General features: G+C 42.8%; 1 protein-coding gene across 8 annotated transcripts in view; it reads right to left on the bottom strand.

Annotated features, from left to right (window-relative positions):
* Positions 1-15519, bottom strand: part of LOC135903419 (tyrosine-protein phosphatase non-receptor type 11-like) — a 256113-nt gene that overhangs the window by 198625 nt on the left and 41969 nt on the right. For 7 of the 8 annotated variants that reach the window (XM_065433750.1, XM_065433751.1, XM_070534633.1 and 4 more), the window contains 2 exons: positions 11853-12047; positions 2405-2567 (listed from right to left, as the gene is read on the bottom strand). In XM_065433750.1, the coding sequence (XP_065289822.1) occupies positions 2405-2567; positions 11853-12047 (358 nt within the window). Of the gene's footprint in view, positions 1-2404; positions 2568-11852; positions 12048-12724; positions 12766-15519 lie in introns of those variants that run through there. The other variant, XM_065433754.1, reaches the window with a different exon arrangement.

The following is a 15519-nucleotide window of genomic DNA, read 5'->3' as shown; positions in this document are numbered from 1 at the left end:
CATCTAGTCTTTAGAGCAAGTAGCGGAGCTGCAAAGGTATATTCCGCGTCTTTTTTTTAATAACTGCAGTCTAGATATAGCGATCATCGGTTATAACGATCATATTTTTCGTCTTTCTCAATATCGTTATAAGTGGACTGCACTGTAGCTGGCTTTGCTCAGACACGCTAAACTGCTGTTACTGCCTGTATGATCTTGGCTGTCCTTTGCGAACGAGTTGTCCCCAATCCTAGCTCCTCCCAAGGCACCGTAGATATTGAAGGAACATTTATGTGACAGTTTAAAACGGCACACGCACTGAGTATTTTGTTCACAGGGAAGTTCGGTCAAGCGCACTTTCCTGGCTTTTGACTTGTAGACCCTGCACATTAAGAATGCTACAACTCAGAGGATCAGCATCAAAGATGACAGCATCCCGACCTCACTATTCAGTCCACCATAACTGCACTTGTCACATGACATTTCTGCAGCCATGGTCATATCACTTTTATCAAGGGGCGTCACCTTGATGTCCTTCGGCACATACGTCTTCGTAATGTACCGGCATGCTCACTTGCTCATGCCCTGGGGCCAAGTCACCTGCAGGGCATTTTTGATGACCTTGACATGCACCATCTTGTATTTCGCATGCATCTTCACAGTCGCAACATTGCACCTACATCAGTTTCCTAATCGATTTTAGCATAGCCAACATCCCTATGATATCCTCAGGCAACGACATTACGCTGCTGGATTACTGCTTCTATCACCTTTGACAATCAGCATGCAAGCGCATGCGACATTGTTATTCAGAATGCTCAATTTTCTTCAATGCAATCTCGGAATGATATGTCTAATTTGCATGCGGTAACAAAGCTTCACAGCGAGGGCAAGAAATATAAGAAACAGCCTTTTCAACCTGTTGCCAGCTGCTATGATGAATACCTGCAGAACAATTCATGAAGCACAAAATAAACAAGACTGAGCTCACTTCTTCAACATCTTGATTGCCCTGTCCTCATCATCAGCGAGCTGTTATACTGACTATATTACGCACGTTACGCACCACTGAAACAATCCTGCTTCATAGGTACGTCAGTTCCGGAGACAACGGAAACATGAAGCAAAACAATTGGGTAATGAGGTCAAATAATTTAATTAAGAGTTAACATACAGCTGTAAAATATAAATGGCCTCACCACACCGCCACGGCACTTAGGAATCAACAGCCGAGCCTTCCTTTGGCAAACCATTTCAACTGCTGCCCATGCACCACATTCGTACTGCAGCCACCTGTGTCTCCTCTTCGCTCAGCGTTCGCTCATTTTATAATGTCACTGTTAGCAAAGCACCACCCTTTAACCCCCCCCTTCCAGGAAAGCTATCTTAGTACAACAGATAGCATTACGTGCCAGGAATCCCTACAATGCTCACCAATACTTACACCTAGCCACCCTTACAGGCATTATATGCATTCACACTCAAGTCAACTCACACCATCTAGCACTCGCTCTATACTCACCTCACGTCCACTTGGTCACTGGTGCTCACTTACATTCAAATGTCCACTCAGATGCACTGACGGTCACTCACACTCACGCTAGCTGACAGTCACATTCATACTTAAATCTAGTCACACTGACCAGCGCTCAACCCGTACCTAAGTCCCCAACATGCCCTTTCTCACTCACTCATACTCACATCATGACTGTGCAATTAGTGGGAGTGAGCACACCAACTACCTCTGCAGACTTGCGGCGGAGAGAATGTCTGCTCATACAATTTATTAATATCCTGCACAGATGCAACATGACAAAAGTAACTTCGATGAGAGGGGAATGCACCTATGCTTGCCGCCTCCCTACACGTTCCCTCAGGCCTCTTGTCAGGGCAGCTTGCATTTCCAGCCACACTCTTATCGCTACTGGCATTTTGTATAGTTTACTTTCTTCAGCCTTTCTTTAGCTTTTATCACCTTGCCTGGCCAGTGTGAACTTCTACAGAGCCTACTTCCAGGATTGCAGCAGGTCCATAGACTAGCAGGTGAAAAGGTGGACGGTATAGGAAAATGAGCACAAAGCTTTCATAATAACATGCTATGTAGCGGCCAGGCCAAAAGGTTTTAAGCTGTCCAAAGCGATGGTTTTCTCAAGGCGTGACACTGTATTCTGCCTCTCTATTTTTTCTACTCTCAAGTTTACTAGCATTCTCCTAGTATAACCATGTACCAACTAGCCCAACAAGCCACTCTCATGAACTGTATTCTCATTGGTATAACTCCATAGTGCTTGACACGTTAATGGGTTCTGGAAATGCATTTTCCCCCCTTCAATGCTATAAAATTTCACCAATTAGAATAGAAGAGTAGCAATGTGCAAGACCCTGCTGTGGTTCATCAGTTACTCATTTTCATGGGCAGCCTCACCTGGCAGCGGACAATGAAGTGCGTCACCTTGTCCTCAGTGCGCACAGACAGAACGTAGTCACCTGGCTTGCTCCGACTCTCACGAACCAAGAAGCTGCCATTTTTTCCTTTCTCCAGAAGGAGCTTCTCTGCTTCCTTGGCCACTAGTGGGCCATGAAACCATCTGCACAGCAGTGCACATTAACACAATTATTTTAGAACACTACGAGACAAGTTGCAGATAACTCGTGCCAGTCTTCATAGAAAAAAAAAAAAATGTAATTGCTACACAAATGCAACCAACATTGTTTTGTTCCCAGTCTCTTGAGCAATTCAGCTTTCTTTAGTGGGCCCAGTCAGCTGCAGAACAAATTATTTTTAGGTACTGTCGAACCAAAGGTTGTTGCAGGGCAGATTAATATGCAGTGAATATAAATGATAAAATATGCATCAGAGGCAGTGATTTTAACCAACATTAACAAATGCCAATCACAAACTGACATAACTACAACACAATATCAATTCGCTGCCTCTACAAGTATCAACATAAAAGGCAAAGCTTTCAATATAAAGTTGCACAGAGCAGTGAGAGGCAGTCCATAACATTCAAGGCTACTTTTTCATAGTTTCTTTTTAAAAAGGAGGAGAGGGGCATGCAACTTGTAGGAGCAATGCAAGTGCTTTGACCAAACAGTCGCTCCAGTCCAAATATACCCAAAGATGAACCTGACGTGGCATTCACATCCAGTTGCTGTCCTGACCTCCACATGCTTTTTGCAATCTCAATAGTACAGACACAGCTTCAAATATTTAAAATCACATGAACAGATGGATCACCTTGGATATGACATTGAAGTAGATCCCTTAACACTGGCTAGGGTCCATTCATGTGTTATAGTTGCATGCAGATGACATTGTCCATTTGCAGCTGGACTTAAGTTGCTGCCTCAAGACTGTACGCTTTTAACGCAATGGTGTTAAGAGCCCCATGTCGCAGAAAATGTGGCGTCGGCATCCAGCATCAATTGTTTCAGCAAAAATCATGTCGAACCACGCATACCCAACCACGCAGGCCGTCCATGTAGTGCAAGGAAGTTACTGAACTAATTGAATTTCTCAATGTAAGATACGCCAGAAAAATCGTAAAGTACGACTTACACACAACTTAAAGACATGATAGCGTCGTATTGTAATATGAATATACGAATAAACATAATTCTATTACGCGGAAACTCAAAACAGAAACCCTTTTTTCAACGTTGCTACCATTCATAGAGTGGCCATGGCCTCCGAGATTTGCACGCGCTGGCACACACAAATCCCAAAGGCCATAAAGCGGCGTACCCGGTTCCTTGCAACACCTCCAGATGGCACTCGCATTGTGGCCCAAGCAAGAGGCTGCGTTTCTACCAGAAAACTCATCTTCGTGCATAGCGTTCGCCGCCAATGTTTCCTGGCAAACATTACCTTTACATAAGCTGCAGTTGCCGGGAAGAGTGGCAAGCAGTCAGGGATCTTTGATTGCTATCGCGTTCCACTTTTAAAGGTGAAGCTTAAGCATCCTCGAAATTTTTTTTTCATGCTTATCAAACAATGTTGCTCAAGCACGGAAACTGTAGACTGGCTTTTAAACTGCAACAGCTTATTCTGAACAACTTTTTGATATCCTAGAAGTACAGCAGATAGAACAAATGTGCCAAATCACACTGCATGCATTTTTTGCTTTTAGTATGAGGGGCACTATGTTTTTCTTTCTTAAGAAAGTAATCCAGTGGTACATTTTTTTTTATGAGGAGAATGAAAGACATGACAATAGTTCTGAACAAACATAATGAATTGTGACATTGCAGTTGTACAAGCACTTTAAACCACCTGAGCTGTAACAAATACATATGTCTTAAATATTTCCTAATTTTTGTACACATGTACAATAATATGTACAGGCAGTCCAAGAACAAAAACATTACCACACTGCAGTATGTTATGGCTTACTGCAGTCCATTACAAGCTATATCAAATTAAAATATAACCTTGTGTTTGTACGTTTTTCACTTTTTTTGCAGCATAGACTGCTTATACTATACATATGCCATGTTGGTCATGTAAACATATGTGCTATTCTATGCTTACACATGAAAAACAGCACTGGGGAACAGTTGAGCCATGATCTGTCCAAATTGCTCTGTATATATGCCTTACAGTGTGTCAAAAGAAAAAAAAGTCCTTTTGGAGACAACTATTTACCAAAGCAACCAGTGGAGGCCTTGCAAGGAGTGGCGCTATTCCACTCATAGATAGGTGACAATAGGTGACCTCCTTACGGGTGTCACGGGCTTGATTACTTGGGTGCTGACACGTAAAAGTTTTCAACATTCACTATGTGCTGGTTGCACGACAGAGTGTTTTACACACAAGCACTACCGTGTTGCCATTGGGCCTTGTCATATGGGATAAATTCTTGTGCCAAGGATCTTGGATGCTACAGAAAGAAATGCAACAGGGACAAGACTGCTCTCATCCAAAGTCTGCTGTGGGCTCAGTGATTTTTGAAGACTTGCAACAAATTTGATGCATTCTGCTTTCCTTTGTCCTCATCCAAAAAAAGTAGCACTGGATTACTTTCTCAAGGGATAAAAATGCATCACCAACTAGCCCCGCATCATGTTTTGTTAGGTGCACTATGTTTTGGTCACCAACGCACACAGTGCAGGCATTGCAAGGGTGCTATTCCACTCATTCTGCAGATAGGTGACAATAATTTCATCTTAATTGCAGCTGCATCTTATAAAGGCTATTTCTGGCTTTTATGTGTCTCGTACTATTCTTTGGGTCATGCTATGTATGAAACAGTACACTCTTTCAAGTGAACCAACTCACAAAAGCCACCTCAATTAGTTCAGCATGCTCTATCACTTTGGCTTTACATTTAAACTGACGCATTAATAAGCAGATGATTATTCCCTGTTAGTCAATTAGTAGCATAATAAAGATATGTTAAGCTGCTCATGCTAACAGTACTGCACTAGTTGCCTTTGAGCATCACCCACTTTTCTAAAAGTATGGCATGGGTAAGCTGCCATGCCCAGCAAAGTACCCTCTTTCTCCATGTTCCAATGCTACACGTGAATAGTGAAAATAAAATGCATGCCATTATTATTATTATCATAATTGTTATTTGTGTTGAAAACATACATACACTAGACAGGAAAGGGAAAGCAAGGAGCATGCTGGCCACCCAAAGGAGCACAACACCTGTTGCCAACCAAGGTCAAACAAGACGAATCTAGTCAGAACTTCCAGCTTAACTTTTTTAAAGCACACCTCCTACCATGTTACAGAAAACTATAAATATCTTGACTCGGGTGGCAAAATTCGTCAGTAAACATCAGAGTGAGCAAAGTGACAGCAGCAGCAAAACAATGTTAAAATGCTGTTTCATCATTGTGCAGATCCTTGGATGCATCGTTGAGCCTGTTTTGCTGGAGTGTACGCCATGTGACATCATCTTCGCATGTTTCCCAGTTGATTCATCGTTCTACGAGCTACACGAGAAGCCCATCACTGCATCGCTCGACTGCCCTACCGCCCCTGTGTGTGATAGTTCTGGCATGCTCGGGAAATCAAAGACCTGCCTGCGGGTTCCATGGAACTCTGGTACTTGTGCGCACACCATGAATATCTCTAGCGATACCCCAACATCACCATTCAAGGGTATAAAAGCGGTGCTTAAGGCTTCACTCGTCAGTAGGCAAAGTGACAACGGCGGCGAAACTATGTTAAAATGCTGTTTTTTCATTGTGCAGGTATGTTATTTCGAAAATTCTCTATGCTTGAAATCCGACAATTGATCATTGCTGCTGTTTCTTTGCCCACAAGACGCGGCTGATTTATGCTTGAATGCCTTGTACTGTATCAGTTGCCTTTTGTTGAGTAGAGACGTGGAGCTGAATCCTGGTCTCCCTACCCAAAGTTGATCCCTCAAAAAAGCTTGGCAATTCATCGAAAAGTAATGATTCTAGTAACAGTTCTTCTGAACACTCTTTGTGCTCCACAATGATCATTCAACATTCGGCTACTGCGGCATGTTCAAACGAAAATTATGACATTGTCACCATGCTTACCGACGTTCTTGAATGACAAAAACTGATGGCTGAGAACCTTGCCAAAATTAAGTCATTCCAAGATTATGTAAACTCGCGTTTTGATGCGCTAGAAAACTGTGTAGCAGTACTTGAATCGCCTACAACAGGCCAGAAGGTTGATGCCAATGTTTCCGATCTGCTCCGATCTGAGATTAAAACACTAACGAACTGTGGCCAGTTGGTTGCCAAGAATGACGACCTTGATGATCAATAATCGGCTGCAGCTAAACCTTCCGAGTCACTACATTCCACTTCTGACTGACTGCCTCGTAACTCGAATTTTAATCTTTCAATTTTAAACTTCAATGCCAGGAGCATAACTAACAAGTTCGGAGACTTTTTGTCTTCTGCGCACTCATCTGATGTGGTTGGTATCAGAGAGAGTTGGCTGCATGATAATATACTAGGCTGAGTTCACTCCTCCTGGCTACATTGCGGTTCGCGCAGATCGGCGTCATTCTAAAGGTGGCGGCGTGGCGTTGCTTTTTCGGTCGGATCTCAAGTTTTCACAATTGTCACCACCAGGTGACATAGAATCAGTCTGGTGTAAACTTTATCTAGACAAAGCACATGTAGTGATAAGCGTCGTTTACCATCCACCAAGCTCCTCTGTAGATCATGTTCTAACTCTTATTCGTCGCTATATTAACGAGCAGCAGCTAAATACGGGTAACCTCATTTGCATGGGTGATTTAATGCCCCCAGCATTCATTGACCTACTTTAACTCTTGTGAAAGAGATTTCCATAAATAGAGAACTAGTTGCCTTTTCTCTTTTATTCGACCTTGTCCAGATTACCAAAAAACCTACGCGATGCGGTGCTCTGCTCGATTTGGTTTTTGTTAGTTCTAACATTGTTGCAAAGGGTTACAGAAGTGATGTCACTGAGGGAATTTCTGATCACCAGGCCATTCTTGTCTCCTTAAATTTCTTGGTCACTAAGCAGAATTTCGTTTTCTCTACATTTTCCGATTTTAATCATGCTGATGATCTTTCAATAATAGACAGTCTGATGGTTTTGAAGAATTTGCTGCCCTAAGTTCTACTTGTGATGTTAGCGCATTGGTAACTTATTTCGAATGCTTGGTTAAAAAAAGTATTCAGTGTTTTATTCCTTTCAAAACAAAGAAGAAAAATATGAAAATTCCCTGGATGACGCGAGATATATTACATCTGACACGTGTAAAAAGACTAAGGTGTAAGAGGCGCTCAAACAATCAGGCAGCCATGATGAGTTTCATTAAAGCATAAGAGGAGCTTAGACTGAAAATTAACTGCGCTAAGGATTTCTTCTTCCATGTGCAGCTGCAGGACCTACTAAAAACCAACCCGCGTAAATTTTGGTCGTCAGTTTTGCCACGTGATACGACGACTACTTCTGTGGTGATTAACAATGATTCCCTCAATGATCCATTTCATATATCAAATGCATTTAATGAGTATTTCCATTTCGTTTTCACTCGTGACAACAACATCATCCAACCAGACACCATTGCTCGTAGTGCAGTATCAATTAATTACGTCAACATTACCGAAGGTGTGTTGAACTTAATATTGAAACTCGATATTAAAAAGTCTGCTGGGCCAGATGGCATTCCGAACTTGTTTTTGGTACGGTACTCATTATGGACCTGTCACTACCTCACTGTCATATTTTGCAAGTCCCTGGTATCCTCTACAGTACCCTCATCCTGGAAAATGGCTCAAGTTCTTCCTTTATTCAAGACTGGTTACAAACACATTTTATCTAATTACAGTTGAACCCAGCTATATCGAACTTGCAAAAACATGCCTATCAGTTCGATATAGGGCATAATTCGATATAAGTCTGCTAAAGAATTGGATGTCATAAAAGCACATACCATTTATAAAATCGCTGTATTGGTGAAACTAGCTTAGCTTAGCATAAAATAGCCCTGTATTTTCTTCTGCTTGGCCAATCTCGCTGCCTGTGATGCAGGCACTTGGCTACATTGTCTAAAGAGTCGGAGCAGCTGAGGCCGCAGCCTTCCGCATTCGCGCAGAAGAACCAGACTAGTGCGAGCGCACCAACCACTTCGGAGGACGTGGGCAAAGGACCATCGTTGCTTTCCTCATTGTGCCCAATTTCACTTGTGTTGGGTACGATGGCGGCACTGTAGTCTTCGTTTTCGGGCTCCACTGTGGTCGCGACACGATCATTTGCACTCACGAACTCGTCCACCATTGATTCGTCAACAGCTTCCAGAAATTCTGACAGCTCGCTCCAAACTTCGGCAACACAGGCAACGGCTTCATCACGCTCATCAGAATTTAAGAATCATCAATGGGCACGCGGAAGCCAGCACGTCTGAAGCAATTTCGGATGAACCACTTGTACGCAGCTGTGTGTACATGTCGGGCGCCACAGGCACCGGGTCGCGAGTTTGTCCGCTTTAGCCCTAATTTCCCCCTTACTTATCAAGATCGTGCTGAGAGTGCTCCTCGAAATCTTGCACACTGCAGGGACATCCCACTTCTCACCGCGTTCAACCCAATTTATTATTTCAAGCTTCACGGCGAAAGGCAAATTCTGCCGCTTCATCATGGCAACACTGCGGGAGAAGGCCCACAAGGCACAAGCACAATGAACCAGAAAAGCAGTGAGACAACTCGCACTTGTGCCATCTTGCACGATGAAGGCACAAGAGCCTCTGATTGGCTGTCCAAGCAAGCGCTACGGGTGGGCCAAGATATATTTTTGCAGGGGGATATCGACAGCTCGCTCGACGTAACGCGGTCACAGTAGGGAGAGTGGTTGGATCGAGCCGCGCCACTGGATTTCCTTGCCGCCGCGAGAGAAATTCATCTTCTGGAGGCACTTTTGTGCTGCTTATCGTTGGATATATCGGGAGCCACTGCTATTTCTGTTCGATGTAAGTGTAATTTCTGCTACATATGCTCATTGTGACTATACCCTGTTCAGAAATTGTTTGATATACAGAATAATGCTATGTAAGCAGGTTCTATATAGTCAGGTTCAACTGTATAGACCAATTTCTATAACATTTCATTTGTGTAAAATGTTAGAGCATATTATTTACAAAGGCATTATGGAATACCTTGAGTCACATAAATTACTAACTAATGTCCAGCACAGCTTCAGACGTGGGTTCAGCACATTAACACAGCTAAGTGAATTTGCACATGACATTTGTATAAACCTCGACATGGGCAACCAAATTGACGCAATCTTCATTGACTTTTCAAAGACATTTGATACAGCGATTCATTTGAAATTGATGTATAAACTTGACGCCATCCTTAATAATCCCCACCTTCTCAGCTGGTTTTCTAGTTTTCTTTCCGATCAATCTCAATTTGTGTCCTTTAACAGACCTAATTCCAGGGTGACAGAGGTGCCCTCAGGAATGCCACAAGGTTCCGTGCCGGGACCATTGCTTTTCTTGATCTTTATAAATGATTTGCCTCGTCACATGACCTCAAAATATGTTTGTATGCTGATGACTGTGTATTATATCATAAGATTTCCTGCTTTAATGACAATTTATAGCTTCAAAAAATAATTTTCTAATTTTAGCTCTTGGTGTGCTACCTGGCAAATGACAATAAACATCCATAAAACCGTTGTTGTGAGTTTCACTGAAAAAACAAAGCCTTCCGCTTTTACTTACCAAGTTAATAATACTCCAGTTCAGAGCGTTAGTGAATACAAATACCTTGGTCTTGTTTTCACCCCCAGCATGTCTTGGTCGAAGCACACAGATTTAATAACCTCAAATGCATTGAAAAAGTTAAGCTATCTGCACTGCACATTGACCACAGCCCTAACGGATACTAAACTATTGATGTATAACTAGCTAATCTGGCCTATACTAGAATATGCTTCTCCCATCTGGAATCCGCACAAACAGTGAGACATTAATCAGAATAAGGCCATCCAAAAAGCGGTCCGCTTGATATGCCATAGGTACGATAGGGATTTTTCAGGTCATACAGTGCTTTCATCCCTAGGCTTACAACCGCTCCCAGACCGCCAACGCATGGAATCACTGAAGTTTTTGCATTGCATTATTAACTCCTCTTGCCCTATATCTTCAGATTACCTAACTCCTGCAAAACCACCTAATACTTGAAGTCACCATCACCGAAACATCGCACCTTATTTTGCCCGTACAGACACTTTTAAACACAGTTTATTTCCCTGTGTAATCGAATACTGAAATTCTTTGCCTGGTCCTACTCGTTCTCTTCCTTTAAACTTATTCTTGGTGGCCATTGAATAGTTTTGGTTTGTATTGGTTTGAATTGTGCGTATTGCCTGTATTATTTATTATTTGTCATTGCTCTGCCTTTCACACCTACTCCTGCGATAGCCTGATCGGGCTGCAGTATGTAAAAATAAAAAAAAGCATTGTTGTGATAAAGCACACTCTCTGTCATTTTGTATGCTATGTGTGCATAACTCGTCGAACAGTGCCACACACATCCTTACCAGCAGCTAAAGCTCAATATTAATCTTTTGGTTGTTTACCAAATAATGAAAGTTTATTAAAGCCCACTTTATATCCAAACTATGACTGCAAGGTCAAACTTGTGGTCCAGGCTAGGGTATGCTTGAAGTAGTACACGGCGCCTTACAATGGAGCAAGAGGGAGGTGCAGGTGTAATGAAGGTTTCTTTACTGCACAAGGTTTTCAGCACCAGCCACACCTTTCTTGCAAACAGAACCTGTTTCTTGAAAAATTGTAGAAGTTTGTAAACATAACAAAAATTCAGGAGGGTTAGCAGGTGCGTAGATGCTCTATGGAAAGCCTCGAAGGCTATGCATCTCTCACATGTTGTAATTTGATGTGTGAGTGAAGCTGAGAATTGCAATATTTATTTTGGCAGGTGTATGCAAGACTAATCTCACCAAAATTATAAAAGCACTGAGCTGTAATGAAAACATGTCTGGGTGTTTTTTATTAGTGGGAAAAGATGGGCTTGGGCTTTTAATGTGTCTTTATTCTAGTGCAGGAAGGAAATTTGGATCAAAAGAGTCTCCATTTGTCACTCTGGAAACACAAAGAGCCAGAGTAAACTAAACATAGCAAAAAAGCGAGCAAACAAAATGTTCTAAGGAGGTTCAGAAACGCACCCATGCAGGCAAGCTCAATTTATATTTCACCACTACAGAACAGTACTGTTGTGCTGAAAAGTGGGACAATATGTCCTACCTTCCAACAAATGGCTTTGCAAAAGAGAAAGGTAGCACACAGAAAGTAACAAGTGCGAGTGACAAGTGCAGGAACAATCGATAAGCTTATCCTTCACACGTGAAGGGGCCATACAGCATCCCCACGCACCTCTCAGTGGTGGGGTCAGCACAGATGAGAGGGTACTTGAGTTCAATGATTTCGCCATTGCGTTCCTTGAGTTGGTCCTGGTTCTCCATGTAGTACTGGACCAGTTCAGCCAAGGTGGCAAAGTTTTCGCCACCATAAAGGTCATAGTAGTCACCCGTGTTGCGAATCTTGATGTGAGTGACCACACCATTCCTCCTGCACAGAACAATGGGACCAAACATTTGATGGTTCAGCTTTCTCTGTGACAAAATGCATTAACAAGTAGTGGCAAGTGCTCTACAGCCCAAAAGCACAGCTGGGCACTAACTCTCTGTTGCCTATCGCATGGCAGGCTTGATGGCTGCCTTCTTGCCACATCCTGCAAAACAGCTCAAGAGCACGTCTGCCATAAAGTACACATCGTGCAAAGCAGGCATGCACCGCAAGCTGTCTGGGATGCAGGCACAACAACATGATTCAGAACCATGTCAGCTGAGCTCTTCGTCCCCCAAATGCCTTTATGTGGAAGTAGAGCATGCTCAAACTCCTACCTAAACTGGCTAAAACTAAAAAGCCATTCTGGATAAGTGGAAGCAAGTCAGAAGGCAGTATTATGCCAACCTGAAGAAGTATGCAAAAAAGCGCTTATGTGGTTTTGTACCCCTGAAGTATCAAGCTCACATTTCTGGCGAGCTGCATGTGCCGCATCCGAACTCTTCCTCTTCACATACAACTCTGTTTAAGAGCGTGCGCACCATCGACCAACAGTGGCTTAATAGGCTAAAGTGCTGGTCTCGCAACCCACAGTTCCTGGGGTCCAATCCCCAGCCTGTAATTTCATTTTCAGGTTATTGTTTATTTATTTATTGCCTTTATCGGAAATTTTCACTCACAGCCAACAGACGCCGACAACGTCGACACCAGATTTTCTGTGGCCCTGCGAGAAACAAAAACAAATAGCCATCTTGACGGCTCAGGCTGACGAGCACGCCACTGGAACTCAACTCAGTACTTTTCCGGTGATCGTACGTGTAGCAACAGAGAGGCGTAGCTGGGGAGTTATTTTAAAATTTTGCCTTTACGGTGTATTGCATTACGCATGATTCAGTGAACTTCTGAAATAATAATTTCTGGCGTCTGACTTTCCAGAACCACAATACGATTAAGAGACATACCCCAGTGGCGGACTCCGGATTAACTTTGAACCCATGGGGTTCTGGCATTTCACCCCTATCAAAATGTGGCCACCGAGGCCGGGGATCGAACCCGTGTCCTTGTGCTTAGCAGTACTACTTTTCAAATATAATGGCACTTGGCAGAACCACAAGAATAGTCTCAAACGATAGCACAAACACAAAAGCGAACAGATTCTATTATGCTCAGTTTGACCTGCCGACTGGTGTAAATTCTAGGATTACAGGTATTCTGGCCTGTTCACCATGTTTGTGATATTTGCGTCCAAAAGTGCTCGGTAGCAAAATGAAATAAAATCTGCGAAGATGTTCCAATTAACTAGTTTCTTCAGGACTGAAAAAAACTATGCATAGAGACATATCTCCTCATCTCAAACGCTTTGCAGGCTTCCCCTCATCACTTGACACTCGCCCTCCTAGTTTCAGCGCTTTCTTGGGAGGCGTGGAGCAGCTTCCATAGAGTTGCACAAGTTGAAACATTAAATAATAAGTTCTGCTGTTTGCGCATGTGCTTTTTATTTTATACCGCGTAATACTTGAGAAACAATGAGAGAGCACTGTTAACCTGCCCGAAGCAAGTAATTTTACAGCATTTCAGCAGAATATCTGCGTTTCTTCGTTTTTTCTTTTTTCTTTTGTCGCATTGTGTTGGCTGCCTGCTGCTAGTTGGAAGTGTTTTGAAACCAGGTCACTTTCTCCAGACTTGAGAAACTTGCACATACCACATTGCTGTAGTTTACACAGTTTTGAAATGTTTTCGTCATTTATTGTGTGAATGGCTCTTTCGCTCAATCCTCACTGTTAGGCGTGCAAAGGGTGGAAAAATATTTCGATTCCTGCAGCAAAACGAGCGCGGATTGAGTGCGCTCAAGCAGGCGAGCGAAAGTCGCATAGCATTTATTAATTTTTTTATGAATATACTGCCGATCTCAAAAGAGATCATTGGAGGGAGGGCGTACATATAGATACAAAAGAAGCCCAATCAAGTAATTTATACAATGGAAAACACCAAAACACTAGCAGAATTAATACATGAAATTATTAGTAGCGGTGCGCTTGTTTTAAGTAAAAAATAGAAATCACAAAAAATACAATGACAGGATGCACGATGATACGATCAGATTATTCAACCAAAATCTCGATACAGGCTTTTTTAAAAAAAATTGTTCACAGAAACTGTTCAGCATGTACATTAACTTCCACCATATCTAATGTTACGCTTCGCTTGTGTGGCAACTGTTAGCGCGAGCACAAAGCACGGAGACATTCAAAACCGGGCATGGGAAGACCTTTGCAGATGGCGCCAAACGACTGGGAAGCGTAAGGCTCCTCGACTTTAAGGAGCTGCCGGCGAGTCGCCAAGACACGACAGTTGGAAGTCATGCGAGCAGTGTGTGCGCGTGCGTGTCTGCACCAATGGCGCCTACTATTCCTTCGGACGCTCACCCCTTCTCCCCGTCTGCCGATGCGACAAGTTGGTGCCGGGTGCTTGCTGGTGCGCATGAGATGGTTATGCCTATTTATGGTCCAATCTTGCACCTGCGTTCCTCATTGGACCAATAAATGCTAGGGTGTCAGAATACTGAGAGGGTGAAGCTTTTCCAGAGAATTGCCATGCCGCCACACTGCTTTGCCGCACCAGCGGGCTTTCTCCGCTGTGGAAGCTGCAGGCGTCTGCTATGCGCTTGATATTTGGTTGCTATTAGCCAACACTGCAATAAAGAAGCTTCTATAATATACTACATAACTGCAAGATAATACTGCAGCAACTTGTCACACAGAGAACATGTTTGTGTGCTGTATATACAGGGATTATGTATGTTTCCTTCTATGCTTGCAGGTTTGATTGTCACCGCAATAGTCCACACTTACGGAGCTGTTTCAGGCACACATGCAGCACGCACTTCATCGTGAGCGGAAGTATCTTAATTTAGTAAAGTGTGGCATGACAAACGTAAACATGCTGCAAAATACAATAAGCACGAGATAATGCGCATTACTAGGAGAACGAAGCAGATATAAATGGCTTGCTCATGCTAATGCTTTGTGCCTTTCATCTACATTCTTTTATTTCAGGCATTCGATTTGCTTTACAAGACTGCCTCCCATGCTCTGCTATTTCCTTCTTAACATGAAAGTAAATTTAGCTACTTTTTCCGCATGCTCGCCGGTTCGTACATAGCAACTATACTTGCTGATCAATTAATACATAGTTGTAATTACATAATGAAAAGAGACAACTTCATATAAGGACGTAAACTTTTCAAGTTTTACTGTCAGTGAAGGCGATAGAAGTACTGATATTCAAAGTTAATAGAAATATTTGTAGTGCATCAAGGGTGGTAATTTCATGCAAACACACAACACCATCACGCACAATAAGTGTTTGATAAACGGAAAATAAGACATCCACTCGTTCGTAGCAAATGCTACAAAGGAAACCGATACGGATTCCTCGCCTCGCAGTTCAAGAAAAATTCGTCCTGGTCCGGGAC

The sequence above is a fragment of the Dermacentor albipictus genome, chromosome 2 (assembly GCF_038994185.2).
Source record: "Dermacentor albipictus isolate Rhodes 1998 colony chromosome 2, USDA_Dalb.pri_finalv2, whole genome shotgun sequence".
Lineage (NCBI taxonomy): Eukaryota > Metazoa > Arthropoda > Arachnida > Ixodida > Ixodidae > Dermacentor > Dermacentor albipictus.
Note: the sequence above shows the minus strand (reverse complement) of the source record. Positions and strands in the feature narration are given on the sequence as shown.